General features: G+C 37.2%; 1 protein-coding gene across 1 annotated transcript; it reads right to left on the bottom strand.

The window, feature by feature from the left end:
* Positions 1-16796: 16796 nt before the first annotated feature.
* LOC113300463 (subtilisin-like protease SBT1.4) lies at positions 16797-17504 on the bottom strand. Its single transcript, XM_026549672.1, has 2 exons — positions 17342-17504; positions 16797-17203 (listed from the first exon to the last, which is right to left on the bottom strand). Exons 1-2 carry the CDS (start codon positions 17502-17504, stop codon positions 16797-16799), a joined length of 570 nt encoding a protein of 189 aa, XP_026405457.1.
* Between the last annotated feature and the right edge of the window lie 7388 nt (positions 17505-24892).

Raw genomic sequence — 24892 nt, 5'->3', positions numbered from 1 at the left:
ATCGGCACTTGGGTACTTGTTCCTCGCCCAGGAACGCTCATATCATTCGGTCGATGTGGCTCTTCCGTCACAAGTTTCACGCTGATGGCACCTTGCAGCGGTACAAGGCTCGACTAGTAGCCAATGGCAAGTCTCAACAGGTTGGAGTTGATTGTTTTGAAACGTTTAGTCCGGTTGTTAAACCAGCGACTATACGTACTATGCTCAGTATAGCAACATCACGTTCTTGGGGTATTCGTCAGCTGGACGTTAAAAATGCTTTTCTTCATGGTGACCTAGCCGAAACGGTTTATATGCATCAACCGCCGGGTTTTGTTAATTCTGCTCATCCCGATTATGTTTGCCGCCTCCGTAGGTCTCTTTATGGACTTAAACAGGCACCTCGGGCATGGTTTCAGCGTTTTGCACAATTTATTACTGGTTGCGGTTTTCGTGGAAGTGTTTGTGATCCCTCACTATTTGTTTATCACTCTGGTTCGGAAACTGCATACTTATTACTATATGTGGATGATATTGTCTTTACCGCTTCTACTGATGCCCTTCTAGGTCGTTTCATTGAGTTGATGAAACGTGAATTTGCTATGACTGATCTTGGCACGCTACACCAATTTCTGGGTATCACTGTGACTCGCTCAGATTCAGGATTGTTTCTGTCACAGTCTTCATATGCACAAGATATTATCGCTCATGCATCGATGACGAACTGCAACCCAGTCGCTACTCCAGTTGATACACAACCGAAGCTCAGTACTACATCTGGCCCTGCACTCAAGGATCCAACTTTATACAGAGTCTGGCCGGAGCTCTTCAATACCTGACTTTCACCCGCCCCGACATTTCATATGCCGTGCATCAGGTTTGCTTATTTATGCATGACCCTAGGGAGTCACATATGCAGGCTATTAAACACATTCTCAGGTATCTTCAGGGCACTCTTGATCACGGTTTATTTATCTCCGCTTCCACTGTTACTAGATTGACTGCGTACTCTGATGCTGACTGGGTGGGTTGTCCGGATTCTCGTCGGTCGACCCCTGGCTACTGCATTTTTCTTGGAGACAATCTGATCTCTTGGTCATCCAAACGACAAGCTACTGTATCTCGTTCTAGTGCGGAGGCCGAATACAGAGGAGTTGCCAATGCTGTTGCTGAGACTACTTGGCTACGCAATTTACTTCTCGAGCTTCACATCCCGTTACGACGTGCCACTATTGTCTACTGTGATAACATTAGTGCAATTTACATGACCGGGGATCCTGTCCAGCACCAACGCACTAAACATGTGGAGATTGATATTCATTTTGTACGTGAGCGTGTACGTATCGGTGACATTCATGTCTTGCACATCCCTTCTGACAGTCAATATGCAGATATCTTCACCAAGGGCCTTCCACGAGTATTGTTTGTTCGTTTCCGTTCTAGTCTTAACGTGTGCTTCTCTCCCGTTACGACTAAGGGGGTGTAATAGACAATATATTGAGAGATATTTAGTTACCATAATATTCTGAGAGAATACGATATTTCCTGTAATACTCAAACTCTATTTATATGAGTTTATGGAATAATAATATCAAGGTTTGATTACCATCCGACAGTTAGGAAAAATAGTAAATTAAGAAGCCTAGTTGCAGGAAAAATAGTGGTTGGTGGAAAAATCCGATTTGGGATTTTGGAGTGTGAATTACGGTACAAAGTTGTGAGGGAAGTTTATAGTTAGTGGTGCCTGAAGGGAGTGTTCTGTACGTCCAAACATAAGTCTTTGTGATACTTGAGTTGAAGTACACTTCAGTTAAGCACCGAAATTCAAAAGTCTTTTTTTTTAAGAGAGAGAGATAGTGTGATGACGTTGCGGAGATTTCAAATGCGATTTTTCTAGATCGATCCTTGCTCGAGCTTTTCTTCATGGCGTCCTCATCAACACCTCTTCTGAATGATTTACAGAGGAATAAAGTGAAAAAATCCACAATTGATGCAGAATTAAACTTAGGGTTAATTGATTTTCCTTGGATGAATTTTATGGGGCTAATGGAAGTAGTACGGTAAACCGTAGAAATACTTTACAAGGGGGTTTTCATGACGCTGCTATAGAAAAGTCTCAAAACAACTCAAAGATTATTATTCCTGTTGATCAGGATATGATTATTGGATTGGAGGAGAACTCTAACGCTTCTCCGGTTGGAGCAATAGGGGGAATACAAACCCTAACCCCAATAACTGGAGAACTCCGTCTCCACTTCCTAGGCCTGTAATCTCTCAATCGAAATCAAAAAAAAAAACACCCTCACTACAGAAAAAAGAAACTGCCGTTTCTTTCTTGCTACTAGATCCGAGAAGGCCTTTAGGTCCTTCCGGTTTGCTTTAATGTAGTTGGTATCTTAGGGTTTTTAATGGGACGACCGAAGGGAATCTTTTAGTAAGATGAAAAAATGGGTTCTTGTCCATCACACCATATTTTTTTAATCAATTCAATTGAATGTTTCCTAAATATAATCAGAGACTTATAACCCCCAGCAGGTGTTAGATACCTACAACCCCGGTAGTTGTAAGACATCATCAACTCAATAAAAACTAGCAGGGTGTTAGTCCTCAAGGGTGTCGGGGGAGTTTGGTGTAGTTGGGTTTTTCCCGTTAGTCGTGGGGGAGTTTGAAAGAGTCTCTCAAAATCCCAGTTAGTCGTGGGAGAGTTTAGAAGAGTCTCACAAACTCCCTAGAAAATCCCGTTAGTCGTGGGGGAGTTTGAAAGAAACTCTTAAACTCCCTGTTAGTGGTAAAAATTAGAATGCTATGGAGTTGGGTTTTTTTGGGGAGTTCTAGGGAGTTTACAGTGTATTTTTGCCTCACTCCAAATCTCTCAAAAGAGTAGAGATTTTGGGAGAGTCTTTCAAACTCCCTACACTCAAAACATCAAACTCTCCCAAACTCCCTATACTCTCTTACACTCCCTCAAAATCCCCAAGATCTAAAATACATCAAACTCCCCCCAACTCACTCGTGGACTGACCCCCTATAGAATTGGTCTTGGGTTATTTACAATTTCTTTCGATTCGATCAAATTGAGTTGAAATCGATCATATTTTTCCAAAATTGGTTTGACAATCAAAGATTTTTTGTCACTAATTGGGTCGATCGACCGCATGGTCCGAAGGAAGGGAGGCCCTTCTAAGGCCACTTTTCTTTTATAACTTGAGCAATAACGTGCATGTGCAATTTGATAAAAAGATTAGAAATGATTATTATAAAAAATTGAAAACGCTCCTCTTTGATTTTAATTTCTTTTTTTCTTTTAGATATTTTCATAAATAAACCGAAGATGAGTGACAAATAGTTTGATATTTTTGTAAATAAACCGAAAAGGAAGGGCAAATAAATAATATTGTCTTTAAGGTATATGAAATACCAATTTTTTGAAGGGTGTAATTCGCAAGCTAACTAGGATATAACATATATCTAAAAATTAAGGAATATCTTCATAATTAGGGTCGCAAAACCAAGTTGAGGCATTGCAATCGTTTCTGGTGGTCAAGGAAATCGGCGGCGGCCAAGTTGATCGTTTGTGGTGGTCAGGGAGATTGGCTGCGACTAGCTTGGTACGATGATATTGGTTAGGGTTTCTATCTGTTCTCATGGGCTCCCTAATTTAACGGGCATTTCCAAAGAACCGTTTTTTGGGGACCATGTTTTTTTTAGGGGACCATGGTTCTATTTCGGGTAAAGACATTGGAAGTAATTCTAGGTCACCCCATATATGATATTTATATTAATACCTAAACTACACTTCTAATTAATTTTAGGTTATGATTAGTTTAGTTAAAAATAATTAGTGAGATTAAATTAAAAGATGGGTATGCATTAGATGAGTAAATTATTATGAGTAGAATTTCTTGTGAGATTAGAGTTAGAGAAGATGAAGGAGAAAAACATGGAAAATAAAAAATATTTTCAATTCACCTCATTTGAGTATTCAAGTGATGAATCCGATTCTTCATCACTAAGGTAAGATGAAAAACATAGATAATGAATGTACAATTGGTAAAATTTCCCCAAAAATGTAAGATTTGGAACTGGATTTTGAACAGTTCGGTTAGTTTATATGAAGAACAACTAACCGAACTCATCTGAAGGTGTAGTTCGGTTAGCTCTGAGGATGCACAAGTAACCGAACTCATCTGAAGATGTTGTTCGGTTTCCTGGTGAGATGAACAAGTAACTGAACTAATGGGAATAACAGCAAGGTTCGGTGCTTACAATACTCAAAATAATGGGAATAACAGCAAGGTTCGGTTACATTTTTGTCTAATTTTTTTTAACCCTAGAGTTCGTTACATGGAAATTTTACAATTTCTTTATGATCCAACCGAACTCGTAGGTCATAGTTCGGTGCTTACAGTACTTAAAATAATGGGAACAACAACAAGGTTCGGTTACAATTCTGTCTAATTTTTTTAACCCTAGAGTTCGGTTACATGGAAATTTTACAATTTCTTTGCGATCCAACCGAACTCGTAGGTCATAATTCGGTTCTTACATTACTTAAAATAATGGGAATAACAACAAGGTTCGGTTACATAAAAAAAATTATGTCTAATTTTTTTAACCCTAAAGTTTGGTTACATATAAATTTTACAATTTCTTTGCGATCAAACCGAACTCGTAGGTCTTAGTTCGGTGCTTACAGTTACATAAAAAAAAATATGTCTAATTTTTTTAACCCTAGAGTTCGGTTACATAAAATTTTTACAATTTCTTTGTGATCAAACCGAACTCGTAGGTCTTAGTTCGGTGCTTACAGTACTCAAAATAATGGGAATAACAGCAAGGTTTGGTTACATAAAAAAAATTATGTCTAATTTTTTTAACCCTAGAGTTCGTTTACATAGAAATTTTACAATTTCTTTGCAATCAAACCGAACTCAACCTTAAAATAAATCAGTAGTTCAAGGCTTGAGTTCGGTTACTTGTAAAATTGTGTAGGTAACCGAACTCAACCTTTAAAATAAATCAGAAGTTCAATGCTTGAGTTCGGTTAATTGGTAAATTTATGCAGGTAACCGAACTCAACCTTTAACAAAAATCAGAAGTTCTAGGCTTGATTTCGTTTCCTGGTAAATTTCTGCAGGTAACCGAACAATGTCATGTTTTTTGGAACATTAGAGTTCGGTTACAAGACATTTTTCTGCAGATAAACGAACTTAGGAGTTCGGTTACCTGCCATTTTTTGACAGTTCACTGAACCTTCTCCTGGATGTTTTAGCATGTTTCATTTTAGTTCAACAGTTCAGTTAGGTTACAATGGACATTTGAAGTGTAACCGAACTCAAAGTTCGATTACACTCCAAAATTGCTATCAAACCGAACTACTAGTCAAGAATTCAAAAAAACTAAATATTGCAAACTTTTAATGTAACCATGACTATAACAACAATAACATAAGAGAACCATAACATAAGTCTTCCAAACATAAGTATTTTTCACCATTATAAGTTGATAACTAACTAATTGTTTTAACACAAGTCATCCAAATAAAATAGTGTTCAAAACATAAGAAACCAAAAAACTCCAATCACTTATTTACCACGATTCCTACGAGAAACTTTTGCCTTCTTGTGTCTTGGAGCAATAGCAATCCCCTCGTCACTACGAGTATCCTCTCCAGTGCTTTGTTGTTCAACCATATGACTTGTACCTTCACCTTCTTTGCGAGTCCTCTTCGCCGGCATTGGATCATTAGTGGGGGGTGCAAAAATATGAATCAGATCACCGTAGAGGTCTTTCAGTTCATTAGTTTTCATCGAGTCTCCACTCTTGATCTTTTCCATAAGTTTCTTCAACATTTTAGCACTAGCCTTTTTCTATTTAGAGAACAAAAGCATAAATAAACGACTATTATTTATATTTTCAATCAAAAGCATAAGTAATTGACTAGAAATTAAAGTCGAGAGAAATATCTTACCGCCGCATTCCACAACATCAAACACTCGTCACCACATTTAGGAGTTGTCTTCAAAATTCTCTGAGCCTCTTTCTCAATCATCTTCGTTTTCCCCTTATCAGCACGAGCTTGTTGGATTCGGTTTATTACCAAAGGATGAGACCAGTTTTGATACCATTCAATGTAACCATGTTCATAAGCATTTGGATCACCAGTGATATCCGTAAATCTTCATTAGGAACCATATACTGCATCATGTTGTTCCAATGGTCCACAGATGGAGTTGGGTCGTATTTGGGAACAAAATTATTTTCGGTGTTATTGGTTCCCCGCTTCGTCACCTTGAAGTTGAATTTGTCCTCATCTGGGATAGTTTGAATGCAACAAACTTGTCTCAATACTCTCAAAGGATTATACATTGTACAACCTCCAGGACGAAACAACGGTCCGTTGTAACCTGCGACATGAGAGAAATCAATAAACTCAACATCAATATCTTCTTGATATTCATCATAAACGTATGGATGGAAAACCACATCTTCAAGCGTCAAATCATCTAATGTCTCCCTCAACCTCAACAACTTTTCTTCCTTCTTCTTGTCCCGTGAGTTCAAAAATTCATATTTACCAGCTGTAGGCTTCCCATAAGGCCAAGGATCGTGAGAATGAGACAATTTCAGTGAAGGGAAGTGGTCGTACACCCAAACCTATGATAAAAACTAAGAAAAGATACAATTATGATTAGTAACAATACACATTAATTCAATTATGGAAAACAAAGGAAAACTTAACGGCGTACCTGAACAAGGGTGTATAACCCTCCCAAGTAGAGACTCTTTATCCTCGAAGCATTTCTAAGCTCCGCTTGAACAAATGAAAGAACCGCAATGCCCCAACAGTAGTTGTTCACCTCACCAAGTGGGTGCAATAGCTGGAGGTAATGGGCGTTTACCACAGCACCTGAAGTGTCAGGGAAGAAAATGGTTCCGAGTTGGTACAACAAATAAGCAGTCACATGGTGTGTAAGCTTCTCCTTCGTCATCACCAACTTTCCTCCAAGAACTTTAGCTCTAGTCCCTGAGAACTCATCAAATAAGGTGTTCAACTTGATATTTTTCAACATCTTCTTGAACGTGCGGTCTGCATTGAACGGATTATGCTCATCACCTTTCTTAGGCTTCTTTGCATCTTTTCTAAACTCACATCGTGTCTTTGTAGAGTCACATCCTAGACACTTTTCAACCAACTTTTCAAGAGCTTCAATAGTCATATTAGGATCATAGCCAACTCGAACACTTGTTCCAGTGATTGGTAGGCCTGTGATTCTATAACAATCATTTGGAGTTATTGCCATCTCGCCAAAGGGTAGAAGGAAAGTATCTGTCTCTGAATAAGCTCTCTCGGCAAACACAATAACAGTGATAGCATCAAATTTATGGTGCGCTTATTCAATCGATTTCCAAAGTACACAATCATAATACCGCATTCTTGAACTCATCACACTCATGCTCTATACTACATATGTTTTTCTTTTGCCGTTTTAAAACACGGACAACATTATTATGGTCCCACAATAACAAGATCGTATTTTATATAAAAATATATATAGGAAAATAGAATCAAATTAACAAATCTTCATGGTTAAGATTCAATACCTTGGTGGAAAAAATCTTGGCAGCCCATGTGTTTTTGTAGCCAAACAATTTCATCCCTCAATCTCTAGGAGTACCATAGGTTGGGTTCTTCGGCGGCAAGCACAGTGCATCTTCAGGAATGTATGCATATCTAGCACAAGGAGGTTTAAGAGTCTTGTGAATAATTTCAACCGCTTCCTCTTCTTCTTCTTGTTCATCATCATCTTCCTCATCCTCATTTCCTTCTTTATCCTCATCCTCATCTTCTTCACCTTCATCATCATCCTCATCCTGATTTCCGTATTCTTCTTCAACTACTTCCTTACCTTCTCTTTGATTATGTTTCACTTGTTCCACAATCACCTCTTGATGTTCTTGATCACCCTGTTCTTCCACAATCTCCTCTTCATGTTGTTGATCACCTGTTTCTTTCGTAATCTCCTCATAGACTTGTTGAATGACATCGTCAACATTATCTCTATTGACATCGTCTCGGTTGACAACGTATTTGGTGCCACGCTTAGAAGCACCTAAGTGTACCCCCTTCTAGGCGAAGGAGTTATCAAATCTTCAGGTAATGGTTGGTTGGATTTAATACCTCTGCCACTAATAAAGAAAACAAAATATATTAGGAATAACTCACAAAAAAAAGGCAAACTAAAACAAATTATTGGTGGTTCAGGGTAAGGTTCGGTTACTTTAAAAAGTTTGCGAACAAACCGAACTTATAGGTTCGGTTACCTGTAAAATTGTGTAGGTAACCGAACTCATAGGTTCGGTTACTTACACAATTTTGACAGTTAACCGAACCTTCTCCTGAATGTTTTAGCATGTTGTCATGTTTTTTGGAACACTAGAGTTCGGTTACATGGAGATGTTGCGAACTAACCGAACCTTCGGTTACAAAATAAAATGTCTTTCTATGCTATTAAGCCTACAGTTCGGTTACATGGAAATTTTACAATTTCATTGCGAAACAACCGAACTCTATAGTTCGCTGACATAGTCTTTATCACAAGTAACCGAACTGTTCTTCGTGTTCTTCAGTTCAGTGAGTTCGGTTAGGAATCTAGGACAAATAAAAAACACGAACTAACCGAACCTAACACTGTAACTACCATTACAATCCCATTTTGATGATTTCTATTCAATTGAATCGATGGAAAACAAATTAAAATCAATGGGTTTGTCGAGAAATACCCACGAATCGGTCCCATGGAAGATTCAGTGTTGTTCTTGCGGCTGTTACGACGAATTAGTTGCTGCTCCGGTTGAACATCTTCCTCAATTTCTTGTGGTTAATTCGCTAAACGTCCTAATGATGGACCTGTTCCTGGATTTCGCTTGGTTTGCTTTCGACGGACCATTGTTATACTAGATTGATTAATCGACGATGAAAATTTTATGAATCGACGATGAATCGATGACGGAGACGAGTTTGCAACGAAGAAGAAAAAGAAGAAGAGAGGAAGAGGAAGATGCAGACGATGTTTGCGATTTTTTTTTTTTTTACACTAAGGGTTAATATATCACGGTTAGGGTTAGTATTAGGGTTAATGTTAATGTTAATTAGGTTAAGCGCAAATTCGTAAACTTGCTAATTAGGATTATTATTAGGACATTCCTTATCATTGTAGGATAGGTGGCCTAATAAGACCATGGTCCCCAAAAAAACCATGGTCCCAAAAAATGGTTCTTTCCAAATATCATTGGGTTATCTCAAAGTTTCAGTTAGTACTTTGTAATGGGCTATTTGGGCTCATTGAGGCCGTGTCTTTTAAAGCTCCTTAGTCTCTTAATAAGTCCATTGAGAGTCTGTGTTTTTCATTTATTGCGTCCGGTTGTAATCTATTCTTATTTCTCTAATATATTCCTCCTTTCACGATCAAACAAGAAAAAGAAATACGTCCCCCTACAAAGACTACTGGGAAAAAAATGGTTTCAGCTTCTTCCGAAAAGTTTTCAAATGGAATCAAAGACTATGAAATCCTAGTGGTGGGTTTTTTTGTTGGAAAAAGAGGCTCTGTTGCTGCTGTTCAAAATACTGTAAGTTATGGGATGTTCAAAATGAGGTAAGCATTAAATCACATGGTAATTGTGCTTTCATCTTTGAATTTATGGATGATGATGATCGTAGAAAAGCTTTGGAAATTGGTTCTTTCTACATTGCAAATTGTTTATTCACTTTGCAACCATGGTCTCATCTAGTTGAAAAATAAATTTCTGATATCAAGTCTGTGCCTATTTGGGTAAAGATTTTTGGGGTTCCTTTGTATATGTGGAATGATGAAGTTTTAAGCTTGATAGCTAGTTACCTTGGAGTATCTTTGTTAGTTGATGCCTGCACACTTAAGAAGAACAGATTGGCGTTTGCCAGGATATATATTGAGATTGATATATACTTTGAATACTCGGAGTACATTCCCTTGTTGATTGATAGAAAATTCTACATGGAGCTTCCAGTTGAATACCAGTGGAAGCCTCCAAAATGTGAAACTTGTAAGGTTTTTGGTCATCTTGTCAAGAATTGCTCAACAAGGAAGACAAGATTGCCCCCAAACAAAAAAAGACTATGAATTGTCAACCGGTGATTAATTCAGGAGTTTCAGCTAGTACTAATGCAAATGAAGTTAGTGGTACAATACATGATGCAACTTGTGGTTTAGATAATGGAAGATTTGGGACCAAAGTAAACAATGGTGGAGGAAACAATAATAATATTACAGATGGGGAAGTTCATAGCGTTGCAGTGGAGCTAGACGATAAGGTTGTGACACAAACTGCTAATATTTTGGTTGGCCTTCAGGGAGATAACGACAAGGAAATTAATGGTCAGATAGTGTCGTCGCAGAGGTAATGAATGATAGAAGTGAAAATATAAGGAATGGGAAAGCTCACTGGACTACTAAGAAGAAGCAAAATTCTGAAATTCTGGACAGGGTTTCAATATTTACCAAATGAAGGGGAAATAGATAAGACAGGGGAGATTGAGATATCAGAGGAGAGCAACCCTTTTACCAATCAGCAAGTAACATTTGTTGGTGAAAGAGTAGCTACTAAGATTTGCGAGAAAGTAGAAGAACCGTTTGTTAGGAGTAGAACATATGCTAGAAGGATTAAGAGCTCATCCAAGAAAGGGAATAAGAAAATCCCAATATGCAATTTGAATCCATACAGCGTCTTAGATTCTAATTCTGAATTTTTTTTGCAAGAGTTACTAAAGAGCGGAGAAAAATATGCAAGAGCAGGTGAGGATAGTGGTCAGGTAAGTAAAAAGGCTCCAAAAATTGTATCTCATATCTTTGTTAGTGCAAATAATAATGAAGATAAGAGTGATTCTAATGAAGAACAGGATATTGAAGAGCCTGAAGTGGATACATGTGTAGATTCTAATGAAGAGTCTGAATACGAGACGGATAATGATGCCATACATGTCGCAAAGGTAAGTTCACTTGAAGAGGTTTCTCAATGGAATCCAATGACTAAAGAACAAAACATGGATAAGCTTATGAAGTTTAGTCTTAGTCCATCGATTGGTCTTTCTCGTGGAGCTAAAGAGTCGAGGTGAAGAAAATCTTTGGAGGCATTGTGGATACTTTCCATGCCTCGAAACCAATCAAGGGTTTGGGTCATAACAATGATGACTTGGGTAGAGGGAAAAGAACCCCTATGCCCGAGAAAAAACTATAGGGTTTGGTTAGTCTGTTTGAGTTATGCTTGCACTTATAATGTTAACCAGTTGTTGACTTCTTGTTTGTTCTTGCGGCTTATGTGTTGGGTAGGCTTTAGCCTTCTCTTGTTGCGCTTATGCGCCTCTCATCTTGTACTTTTTTTTTTCCTTTTGAATAAAATTTTAACCTTTTAAGATTCAAAAAAAATTAAGATACTTTATAATCGAACTAAAGAATTAATCCCTAAACTCATCTCCAACTGTTAAGAAGTTTCCGTGAAGATAAACGAATTTTGGATAGTTTGTTGATTACAAATGAGCTAATTGATTCTAGTCTCAAACAACGGGCGGTTTTTGTTTGCAAAATCGATATTGAAAAAGCTTATGATAGAGTGAACTGGAACTGTTTGGTCTATATGCTTGGAAGATTTGGTTTTGGAGATATACGGAGGAAATGGATTAGAAAGAGACATAGAATACAAGATTTGTCTTACTTTACTTTTTGCATTTTTTTTTTTTTGATAGAAAGAGAGATATTATTAGAAGAAAGAACGTATGCATGCTGCTACCAGAGGTAGCCAAAGCAAAAAAAGAAAGTAAATAATAAAAATTACAGGATAAGATTGTCCCAGTTCTGGACAGAAAAAAAAAGTTCAAATGAGCAAGAAACCCAAAACCAGATGCCCAAGCGTGATTATCTTCAAAGGTGCGAGCATTCCCTTCTTTCCAGAGGACCGAGATTACTGTAGCGGGAATGAGAGACCAATAATATTTACCCGTGACTGAGAAAGGATTAAATTTCCAGCAGTGAACAAGGTCATATAGATTTCTAGGGAATTTCCATGCCCAATTTGAAGGCATAACCTGTGTCCAAATTCTTTTAGTGTCCTTGCTGTGTAAAAAAATATGGTCTGCAGTCTCAACAGCGTCTCCACAAAGAATGCATCCAACTTCCAAAATGATTCCCTTTTTAGAAAGAATATCAATAATGTTCAATCTTCAATAAACGACACACCAAATGAGAAAGTTAACCTTAAGAGGTATGTTCTTCTTCCAAACAAAAGCATGACGGAAATTATCAACTCCAGCTGATAAGTTTACTGTAAAGAGTCTTAACATTATAACACCCTTTGGGGCCAAAGACCAAAGTCTTGTGTCCGGAGAACTATCAAGTATAGGCAGAGAAAATTGATTTGCTTCCGTATTTGTTAGTCTCCTTTTGAAAGTAAAACACCAACTCTCACTGATAGTAATATGATGAGCTAAAGTACTGTAGTTACCTCTGTCCAGTTTGTAAATGTCAGGAAAATTGACAGAAAGAGCTGCAGAACCAATCCACTTATCGTGCCAGAAAAAAATTAAGTTTTTGTAATGTATGGGAAAAGTGCAGTTATTGTTCATGAGTTCCTTGGTGCCTGCAATGGCTTTCCAACATGGGGTACTATAAGGATCAGTCACTTTACCTGGTATCCAATTAGAATAAACATTCCCATGCTTTTCAAAAATGATTTGACACCAAAGATGATTTTTTTCAATACCAAATCTCCAACACCACTTGGATAGTAAAGAAAAATTCATTAACCTTATATCCGGCACACCCAGACCTTCTTTTTGTTTTGAAGAGAAAACAAGAAAATTGTTAATCAAGTGTGATCTCTTGACACCTTCCTTGCGCTCGCAAATAAATTTCCTTATTCTCTTTTCAAATTGTACAATGACTGAAACTAGAGCTTTAAAAAAAAACAATAGAAAGGTAAAGCAGTTAGGATGTGTTTGATAAGTATTAATTCCCCCATTTAGAAAGAGATATTTGGTTCCAAAAGGATAACCTGGAATCAAACTTTTCAAAAACTGGATCTCATAAAGTTTTAGACTTAGCCTCCCAATGGCAAACCAAGATAGATAAATGGAATAGAATATGCTGAACAACCGAGTTGCATATCCCAACTTTCTAAGTCTAGAATGGAACCAAATGATATTAATATTTTCATTGAAGTGGTTATTTTTATAACTGCAATGAACTCAAAACCGTGAAGAGTCGAGAATAAATTATGAAGCTTTTCTTTGTGGTTATCTAAATAAAATATAGTATTATCTGCGTAATGTAAATGATTAATAATAATTTCATTCTGGGAACATGAAAAACCACTGAACACTTTTAAGTTTGCTGCTTTATCTAAATATCTTGAAAACCCTTCCATGGCGATTTTAAAAAACAATGGAGAGACAGGATCTCCCTGCCTCACTCCCTAGAGCTTTTCAAATAACCAAAAGAAGAACCATTGATTATGACAAAAAAGGAAGCGGTTGAGTAACAAAATATAATCCATTTACACCAGGTTGTGCTAAAACCCATTTTCTTTAAAACCATTTCGAGATAGCTCGAACTGATTTTTTCAAAAGCCTTTATTAGGTTAATCTTGCAAATTATACCAGGTACACTATAGGATAACCTTGATTCTACTAACTCGTTAGCTATCACAGTACCATCTATGATTTTTCTTCCTTACGCGCACTGAACATGAGATGTTATTGTATTCATAACTATATTTAGTCTATATGAAAGTACCTTTGAGATAATCTTGTAAAAACTTGTTAACAAGCATATTATCCTGCAGTCCTTCACTGTTCCGATGCAATATTTTTTGGGACTAAAGCAATGAAAGTTGAATTGTGTATAAAGTCAATCATACCTGTGGTATAGAATTCCTTAATAGTCTCCATCATGTCTTCTTTGAGAAAGCTTCAGCATATGTAGAATAATAATATTTGATATTCATCAGGCCCGGGGATTTATCATGACTAAGCTCTTTATTTTCTTTATAATATTCATTCTCAAAGATCATGTCATCCAAAAAAAAACAGACTCAGTTGAAGATATTTGATCAAACTGAATATATTTTAAACTGGGCCTCATAACCCGTTCCTCAATAAATTGTTTTTTGTAATTGTATGATGTGATCCTTCAGTTGATTCTGTCATATGTCAAAACCCCATTGATATTAAGATGTTGTATCCTATTATACATTCTTCTAGTTGTAGCAAATCTCATGAAGTGTGAAGTGTTCCTATCTCCCTCTTTAAGCCAATTGTTTCTTGATTTAATTTTCCAAGTGGTATCCTCCATTAGTGTTACTTACTCAAACTCAGCCATATGTTTTAACTTTCCTGCAATTTTTTTCTCCACTAGATTATTATTTTCTTGTTCCTAATCCATAAGTGGAATCTCAGCCAGAATGTTTTAAAGCTTTACTGTTATATGACCAAAAGTTTCCTTGTTCCATTCTTTAAGTTTTTCTTTAGGAGCCTTTAATTTGTTCCATAAAATACAACTGTGTGTACCTTCAAAGGAAAAAGAATTCCACCATTCCTAAATCATTTCTATAAATTCATTCTCCAAAAACCACATTTCTTCATACCTAAAAGGACTATGGTCCTAGGATGGATCAGAAATATCAAGGATAATGGAAATATCATCTGGTATAGGTATCAATTTATTTAGTTAGGAAATTAAAGGATAATGAAGTTCAAAAGAAGATGAGATGATAAATATATCTAGTTTGAACATACGGGATTATCTTGGCCATTAAACCAAGTGAATCTAGCACATTTGAGAGGAAGATCGATAAGATCATGATGGGATACAAAAATTATAAAACCGTGAATACTTTTGTTACTTTGATGCAACTTTTTTTTCCCTTCATATTTGATAATGGTGCTAAAATCCCCGCCAACACACCGAGGAGAATTCCAAAAACTACAAACAGTATTCAATTCTTCCCAGAAATCAGGTTTTTCCCATGGCTTATTTTTCCCATAGACATTTGAGAGGGACCATTGGAAGTTATCATAATTGGTTGTACATAATATTGAGAGAGTGTAAGTTCCCACCAGAGAATCAGTGACTTCAATCAAATTATTTTTTTGATAGGAGAATCATGCCACCGGAGCTGCCCATTGATTGTTGGAAGATCTAGGCGAAATTTCTCTTTCCGAAAATTTGTCTTAAATCCCAATCGGAATAGTTCATCATCTTTGTTTCTTGCGGTAAGATGATGCTAGCATTAGAGAGCTGAATCATTTTCTTTACAAGTGCTCGTCAGGTTGATGATAAAAGTACCCTAACATTCTATTTTGAGCTGCAGCATGGCAACTTCAGATTCCCAATCTTTTACATTCTATTTTGAGCTTCTTAGGCACAATACCCGAACTAGAAGTCTCTACAGAACTTGCAGAATCATCAGAACTTACATTCACATAAGTTGTCTCAAAACTTAGTGCGTACAGTGGATCATGTTCAAGATTAACCATAAAAGTATATTCTGACTCTAACAATGGTGCAAAAATAACTACAGTACGTAGTTTGGGTTTTTAATGGGAAGACATAAGGGAATCTTTTGATAGGATGAAAAAGTGGGTTCTTGTCCATCACACCACATTTTCTTTATCAGTTCAATTGAATGTTTCCAAAATATAAATTGATAATTAGAAACCTATAACCCCAATAGGTGTTAGATACCTACAACCCCCAGCAGTTGTAAGACATCATCAACTCAATAAAAACTAGAATTGGTCCTCGGTATTTACAATTTCTTTCGATTCAATCAAATTAAGTTGAAATCGATCATCTTTTTCCAAAATTGGTTTGATAATCAAAGATTTTGTGTCACTAATTGGGTCGACCGACTGCATGGTCCAAAGGAAGGGAGACCCTTCTAAGGCCATTTGTTTTGTAAATTGAACAATTACGTAAATGTGCAATTTGATAAAAAGATTACAAATGATTACTATTAAAAAATCGAAAATGCCCCTCTTTGATTTTAATTTCTTTTTTTCCTTTAGACGTTTTCGTAAATAAACCGAAGAGGATTGACAAATAGTTAGACATTTTTGTAAATAAAAAGAAAAGGGAAATTAAATAATATTATTTTTAAGTTATATGAAATACAAATTTTTTAGGGGTGTAATTGGCAAGCCAGCTATAATATAAAATATATCTAAAAATATGTGTTTTGAAATTTTGAAAAGTTTATCTCCTTGAAAAGATTTTAAAGAGATTTATGCAATGAGTACAAACAACAATATCAAACTTAAAGTTTTTACGAAAAATTCGGAGGTGTTTATCCTTTTAGGCACAATTTTCGAAAATTGAATGCATAACCATTATAGAAACAACCACAAAGAATGCATTGTCATATTATGCAGCCATATTTTTGTTTATGCATCAACTAATTTTCCGTTACAACTAATAAAACGATATCCTTCCTCCATTTTACGCAAGTGATATTTTCACTTTAAGCGCAATTTTCTTTGGTCGACCCTATCTACGGTGGCATTGGTGTTTTAGTTTTACTGTCTATGTTTTTGGTTTGACATTTTTGCTCAACGGAATCATACGATCTATTTACAAACAATAATATCATATATATAGAGAGACCTCTAGCATTCCCATCACGGTCGCATACAACAATTTTCCCTTTAACTTTCGACGGATCCAAGTGCCCTTCATAACAAAATCTACTACTAGAATCACCAGAGTAAACTAATTCATTATCATCATTCTCTAATGGCTCACCAGAATACAATGAAACGCCGCCCAAAACCCTCCCACTCCCAAAATCACATCAGAAGGAAATTCTCTCCACGGCGCAATATTCACAGCAGTATATGGACCAGGTCCTGAATTACCAGAAGAACATGACACCAACATACCACGTTCCATTGCACCAAACGCTCGGATCGCAATTGAGTCCTGGTCATAGCGAGGCGCATAACCATTAGCACCAACAGACAAAGAAATCACATCGACCCCATCCGCAACAGCTTGATCCATTGCAGCAAGAATATGCGAATCATAACAACCAGAACTCCAACAAATCTTATAAACAGCAATCCATGCCCGAATTGCCATCCCTTCCGCTTCCCAAACGGCATACTCAAACACTGCAGCATTCTTAACAATGGATCCAGCTGCAGTCGATGCAGTATGCTTCCGGTGCCCTTCAGTATCTCTCGGCGACCAAGATTCGCCACTATTATCACCCACCGCAACCTACCCGTACCCTCTATAAAAATCTCTGGCACCAATAATCTTCTTATTACACGAACCAGCGGGGAATTCAGGTCCAGTTTCACATTTCCCTTTCCACTTCTCGGATACCGGAGTCAGCACTGTATCGTTAAAACTCGGCCTCTCCGGCAAGCTTCCGGTATAAAGTACCCCAACAATATATGTCGCTTCTTGCTTGTTCAATGACGTTTGAAGAGGCATAGGAATTGGCTAGATGGATATTGGGATACATTTAGTAAACCTGCATGGCATGCATGGGCCATGGCCACATGAAAGGGATGCAAATGGCCATATTGGGGTAAATTTACTGAATATACCTACGCGTAACATATATAAATTACACGTATGTAGACTAATTGCAAATGTCTCCTTGAAAAATAAAAGAAAACGAGGGCTGCAAATGGTGTAGCTAGCTATGATTGCTCGACTTCCACAAATATCGTCTCTAGGTGGTCATTCACCATTTTTATTGTTTCATCAGTCTTCCTCGTGCCCCAAGAAGAAAGAGTGTCAGCCAATATTCATGGGTCCACGATACAAACGTCAACTTGGTTTGCAAATGCACTTGAGCTGGAAGATCGAGTCACCCATTGCCCATATGGTTTATGGTTATAAGATCGTATCCTAGGATTTTTTTTGAAATCGTGTATATCGTAGACGTGATTTGCCAAACCGAAATGTCCGAATACGCATCAGATGCACCAGATACCTGTAGCTTAACCGTGTATCTTGGCATTCTGGTCTATTTCTACACCCTTATCAGAAATTTTTCGCCCGATTATTTTCCTGGCTGATTTTGACGGACCGCTCTTAGTTTTTCCCTGATTCATGCATTAGGGTTGCTTTCCCCTAAATACTTCCTTTTAGGGTATTTCATATAAGATTTTATGTCTGCCTTTTTCTTCGACTTTTATTCGTTTATGCTGCCTCTTATTTTGCCCGTTTTTCGTATAAGATTTTATGTATGCCTTATTCTTCGACTTTTATTTGTTTTTGCTCGCTGTGCGAAGCTATAGTTCTCCATCTCTTTGTCTTTTATTCATTTCTAATGTTGGCGTTGAACTAGTGCGAATTGATGCTAAATGGCTGTTGTAGTTGAAGTGTTTTTCATTTGATCAACACTGGCTGTGAGGAAGAGGTTGTGTTGAAAGCTTTGGGAACGAAATAATGAAGATCGTGACCTGCCACTTGCGTCATTCATCGTGAGAGGGGAGTAGATCGCATGACACAAAACTCGTTCTCTTCGCCCTTGACCAACTGTGCCAACTTTTTGATGCGAAAGAAATCATAAAGTTGATCTCTTGTACTTGTTTTACCTCTGGAGATGGCCATATTTGCCGGTGCTCATATTTCACATTCGATAATTCCTGCTAGCAAAATTTGTCTTCCCCCTCATAGATTCAAGCATCAGATCTGTTCGGTGTATACTTCCTTGACGCGATGAGTTCTATATCTTCTTCCTTCATTTTCGCCCTTGGCAGCTCACTCACAAGAAGTTCGCCTTGGGATTTGACAGAACTTGGTATGGACGTGAATGGTTTTGTAATATGCGAGTATGCTTTATTGGGATGTAGCTCGGTCCTTGGTTTCTTGATGCTGTTAATGGCGCTGTTGTTGTGACCAGGTACAAAGCTGATTCCAGCTTACATTTGGTCAACAACATCCATTTGTTAGTCATTCGTTGCGGAGTTTTATATCTCTTCTTCACTGGCAACTCAGTCATTGTTGTTTCTCTACACCCTCCGTCTATTTCACGGACCTTCCACTTTATTCACTATCCCTATCTCCTCATGCTTGTTCTCTTCGAATCTCGTTCTCATCGTCTTTGTTGTCTCTTATTTCTTTGCTCGTCAATGAACTGTACTTGGGTTGATATCCTTCATTGTCAACAACTCATATTATTCTTTTGCGGCTCTAAACATGCCTTTTCCTTGTCTATATTCTTCATCGCATAATTACTTCGTATAATTACTTCGCATAAATTCATGTAACTTCGCCTCGACGTGCAATCATAAGAAATTTTTTCATTAGTCTTGATGGGAAAAAATTTCATTGGTACTTTGCTGCCTTAATGCTTTGCAAAACTTATTGTCTTCGCACGTGCTCACTGATCTCTTTCTTCGCCCTTATCTGATACTTTTCTTCGCCTCTACCGTTATCTCCTTTGCCAGCTACTTTCCTTCGCCTTTAAAATGTAATGAATTCTATTATATTTGCGTTGTACAGCATGCTCAAGTATGCTACTTTCAGTCTCAAAGAGCGAATAATTTTTGAATGGTACTTGATCTAGTCCTATTTTCAACAGCGTTACGTGGCTGTGTTTTCCTCCTACCAACTTATTCCTAATTTTACATCCTTGGGACTGGTTCTCGGTGACCATTTTTCCTGTTGTACGTACTTACAACTATGCTGGTGGCTATTTTAGTTAAATAATGGGATGTGTTATTAAATGGTACTTAAAATGTTACTTCAATCGACTAAATTTAATGGAAATGGAATCTAATAAGCATAGCTTAAAATGATGGCCTTTTAAGGATCGAAGGAAAGAATACTCCCTTCTTATTACGCTGATTGTTGAGAGTTACTCGCTGGTTTAAGATGGTTTATCTTTGCAGGAGTTGGAGAGGTAGTTTTGGCTGGTATCTCCTCTTCCTTTATCCTCTCCTTTTCTTTCTTTCTTTTTCCTTCACGCTGAACACAATCCATCTTTGTGATGAGTCACAAAAGTTATGCTTTACAACTCCAGATCTATCTTCGCGTTAGAAGATTCAGCAGTTGTCACATTCGCGTTGAGCCTGTCTTCGCGTGTTGCTGGTGGTCAAGAATTGCGCGAAGCCTTGTTGTTACATCGCCCCAGCATAAGTACTTTTACTCTCCAAACTACTTCGCGTTACACTGTTGCTTGTGTTTTACCCACTTGCATGTGCGAGGTGCATTTTCTCATTCTTTGAAGCTATGTTATAAAAGTCGAGCGCCTTTAGCGCCTAAAAAAAAGGCGCCTAAGGCGCCAAATTAAACTTACATATATTTTTTTCTAAATCTTGGGCGCTCGTTTGGGGCGTCTTAGGCGCTGGACTTGATGCCTCGCCTTGCCTAACGCCTTTTACAACATAGCTTCGAAGTATTTCGTCTTGGAAATTTATTTCTTCGCCTTTGGTGACTTCGCCTTTTTTGTTTCACCTAAAATTAGGTGATGTTTCTGCTGGTAAAGTTTATGCTTGCTATCTTCTTCAGAGACAGGGCTTCGCCTACACATGCATATTGATTCTTCCATTGGCATTGGCCATCAACTTACCTAAACTCTTCGCCTATATACTTCGCATAAGCTTCTGATGTTTTTCTTCGCCTTCAATAGCATTAGTTGGAGTGAGGTCTTGTTCGCGCTGTCTTCTTCACACGTTGCCTTATCTTGCAGGTTATTACGAAGGCGATATCTTTTTTGCTTGAGATTCTGCTCTTTGAAATATCAAGCAGTTCCATTTTTGATATGCGATTTTCCTTTCGCTCCTATCGTTGTTTCATTATTTTTTTTACCGTGTTTGGAGTATTCATGAAATGAAGTCCTCGGACAATTTATTGATTCGCCCGAACTATTTCTTCGCATGCTATGATAAAACCCTTCTTCACCCTTGAGTTACAACCACAGAGAGGACGACCAGCTTCCATGGATTACCCCTTAAGCTATCATATTCATTTGCTTCACAAAATGGCTCTTAATCTTTGGTGTAACACCAACAATCAAGAGAAAAGTTAGATTAAATATAATCTTTGCTCATCAAGTTTTGGCTGATTGATATGGGAATTCCCAATCGAATCCGGAGTTTCTAGACTTGGTATTTTCGAAATCAATTCAATGGGTCTGTACAACAAGTTTTGTAAGTTGCAAATATGTAACCAAAACTCGCTTTGAATCAGGTTTTCAAGAGAAAATCAAATTTTATTGAAGAACAAATTATGGGTTTTGTGAAAATCTTTTCGAAGTTTTTGTTTTAAATCACCAGATCTAAAAATTTAAGGTTAAAATTAGAGAGATGAGAAGTTGATTCATCCTTTTCTCGAACTGATTGTTGTGAAAGATACTATTGGATTATTTTCTCTATTTATGTGGTTGGCTTTCACCTAACACCATTTGGAGATTCCAGTTTCGCCCTTAGATTTGAAGATAGAGTGAGATCCGCTGTCGATAGTAGCTAAATTTTACTAAATTTCTCTTCATCTAACTAGCAGGTAGGATAAATTTTTTATCCTGTTCTCTGTCGCCAAAATATAGATGCAGGAAATCCTACAACCTATCCATGTTAATAATTTCTAGACTTAAATGTTATTCGCCTTCAAAACGTAAATTAAATGCTGGAAATATAAAATAGACAGAGAGATTTTTACATGGTTCGATATTTGAATAGATCTACATCCGTGGTTCTTCACTATGATTATTGAATTATATTTAGTGACTCTATTAAAGAGATTTTGTGGAGCTCTAGATCTAGGTGACGGAGGAAGAAGATGATAATAATGAATACCCCTCACTCTCCTTATTTTTTTCTTTATACTAGGTTTGTTAGAGCATCCACAGTGGGCGAGTAAACCCAAATATTTGGTCTAGTAGATAGACGTAGTGGGACGTATTATCGATCAAATTTTGATCAACGACTAAAGTCCAGACTAAATTTGTTTGTCGACCAAGACCAAATCCAAATATAGTCGAGCGTCGATATAATCTCCGCTTCACAACAGGCGTTGATATAATCTCCTTTTCTCATCGCGCTTTCGTAAAGAATTCGTCCAACAAACATGCGGGCATATAAACTTCGCCTATATGGGACGTTGATTAAATGTACGCCCGATGGGGCGTTTGTGAAGTTAACGCCTGACTTCTTCATGTGAACATGCACGTCTATATTTGGGCTTCATGTGAACATGCAGAAACATTTTCTTCATGTGAACATGCACGTCTATATTTGGGCTTGTTTCAGGGAAGAAAAATTTTCTTCTTGTTTCTTCGCGCGGTGACTTTACGTGCGCCCCATGGGGCGCATATTATAAAAACGTTCCAGGCGTGATCTTTATTAACGCCCAATTTCGGGCGTAATCTTTACCAACGTCCCAGTCGGGCGTTATCTTTATCAACGCCTTAACTGAGCGTTAATAAAGATCAAGGCTCCACGATCAAACGAGCATTATATCTTCGCGCGACCTACGCCGCACGACGGAGTAAACTCAAATTTGATCTTTTTTTTTAGCCTTTGGTCTTTGGTTATACTCGCACCACTGCAGTTGCTCTTAGGAGAGAAAAGTACAATTATAATCGTTGCGTATAAATTAAGCTAAATCAGACATGATAATATACACGCGATCATATATTGCTATGTTGATACTGCTCTTACATCGCGCCACGCGCCGAATGTTACTTTTTGTATCCACAGTGGTAATCGTGGGTAAGAGTTCCTTGTCATATCCGCACCGGTGCATGACATAAATATCCGCTTGATAGGGTTAAGAGACCAATGTGGTACCCAAACAACTGCACTTATTGGCATAATCATTTCGTGTTTATGAACCTTTGGATTGGTAACCTTCCATGGAAGTTGAAAACCCCATGTAGCAGTCTTGGATGTCTCTTTCAACCTTGGTACCGCAAAGCACTCAAGGCAAAGTTAGTCAATTGTAAGGGAGATACAAAGAATCAGACCAAGAAAATTCAGGTGTCCAGTCCTTGTGGCTGCAGTGGTACACTCCATTTGGATGAAATTAAGACGAAGCTAATTAACTTCCACCGCCGTTCCTAAAAACACTATTAATAAGTGAACGTTGATCTATATTATTGAAGAAAAGACACCATAAAGCAATCCCGAAATTCCCAACACAATCTTAAAATGCTTAATGTTTGTGATCATGAGTTGTTAAGAAACAAAAAAAATTGGCACCGTTATTTTACTAGTTCACTATAATGCGACTAGCTTCACGATATTTAAGGGTAAAAATGAAAAATTTGTTGCATGCATAAACATGCATGGTATAGAATCACCAGTTACTCGTATAAATATTTTGGATTCAGCATCAAATATACCAGTACAAAGTTTGGTTATTAATTACAACCTTACCAAATCTTATAATTTTTCTAAGAATCAATAAACGAGTCTATCATCTCCATGGATCCTACGGACGTTTACATAGTACCGATACTGTTCCCATTCTCACCACCTTTGGCAAGATAGGTGTGGGGTCTTAATCGAAAAGGCCTCGGTACTATGTAGGGAGATTCTACATCTTATTAGTCTCCATCTAGAACTCCACATGTCCCATGGAGAACTAATCTCATGGGCCTGGGTCGAGCCAAATCCCCAACAAGACAACAAATTATACAATTTTGATATAATGCATATTCTCCTCGCAGTTTCCTCGAACATCAAATTTTTTTTGAGTTTCTTTTGATTTTTCCTACAAAACCTCTTCCGAAAAGAAAGAAAAGATAACGAAGAAGGAATACCATATTTTGTATAAACTACAGACAACCTAAGAATGATATGTACGAGAAAATTAAGAAAAGATACCATATATAGAATGAATTTTAAAAAATAAATTTTTGATGGAGGTGTTTTTTAGATATAAGAATAAATTTTGATGGAGGTGTTTTTCAGATATGGTGATACATGTTTTTCATAATAAAATTTGGTAGAATCAATTATTGTGAAAAATACATGTCAATATATCATTTGTCCCTCATATCTCCATTTAAGAACCTCCCATCAAATATTTATCCGGAATCCAGTAGTAATTTTACTGGAAACAGAACGAAACTCAGACAATTGCAGTTATGGTTCTAATCACTTCATGTTTATGAACCTTTCAACTTAAGCAGAATAAAGTCATAAATCTTTCCTACCACAATTAATGTGATTTCGCAACCATTATTTAAATACCCGTATGCCAGGATATTTTATCTGTCTTTCTAGGAAAATGGACAGCTGAATTAGCCATGATTTACTCCGGAAATTTTGGATCGAGACAGATCTACTGCTACTGTCATGGGCTATGGCATCCCATTTGGTCAGATGTATCATGTGAAACTACATCCTAGATGTTTCAAAATACAGCGTAGATCCATGTGAACTAATACCGTGCGACTCTGATTTTTGAATCATCTCCATTGATGACGAACTGGTCTGTACGAGGAATATTGCTAGACTGCTAGTCATAATTCAAATGTTAGCAAAATTCCCATCGCGCTATCTTATGATCCACGGTGTTACCATGCCCCCATAAAATAGTAGGTTACTCGATACCTGTATTCTGCTTCGAAATTGATGAAATGCACGTTCTTTTTAAGAGAGGAAAGCTCGTGGAACATTATAAAGGAGACAGTCACTTCCACCTCTGTCACTACTTCACGTTATATTTTGATTTCATAAGATTTTGTTTTTTAAGGTTGCATGTCATGTCAGGAGCCGTGTTATACTTAAGTGAGATCGAGAATATTTATATTTGTATAAATTCATCGTGAGAAGTAGTAGTTGATTAGTTAAATAATAATGTGAAGCTCTATATATAGTGAAGCAAGTGCTAATGCTAATTAAGAAAATCAAACAACA

The sequence above is a fragment of the Papaver somniferum genome, chromosome 7 (assembly GCF_003573695.1).
Source record: "Papaver somniferum cultivar HN1 chromosome 7, ASM357369v1, whole genome shotgun sequence".
In the NCBI taxonomy this organism is placed as follows: Eukaryota; Viridiplantae; Streptophyta; class Magnoliopsida; order Ranunculales; family Papaveraceae; genus Papaver; species Papaver somniferum.
The sequence above is the reverse complement of the archived record's forward strand: the minus strand, read 5'-3'. Positions and strand labels throughout refer to the sequence as shown.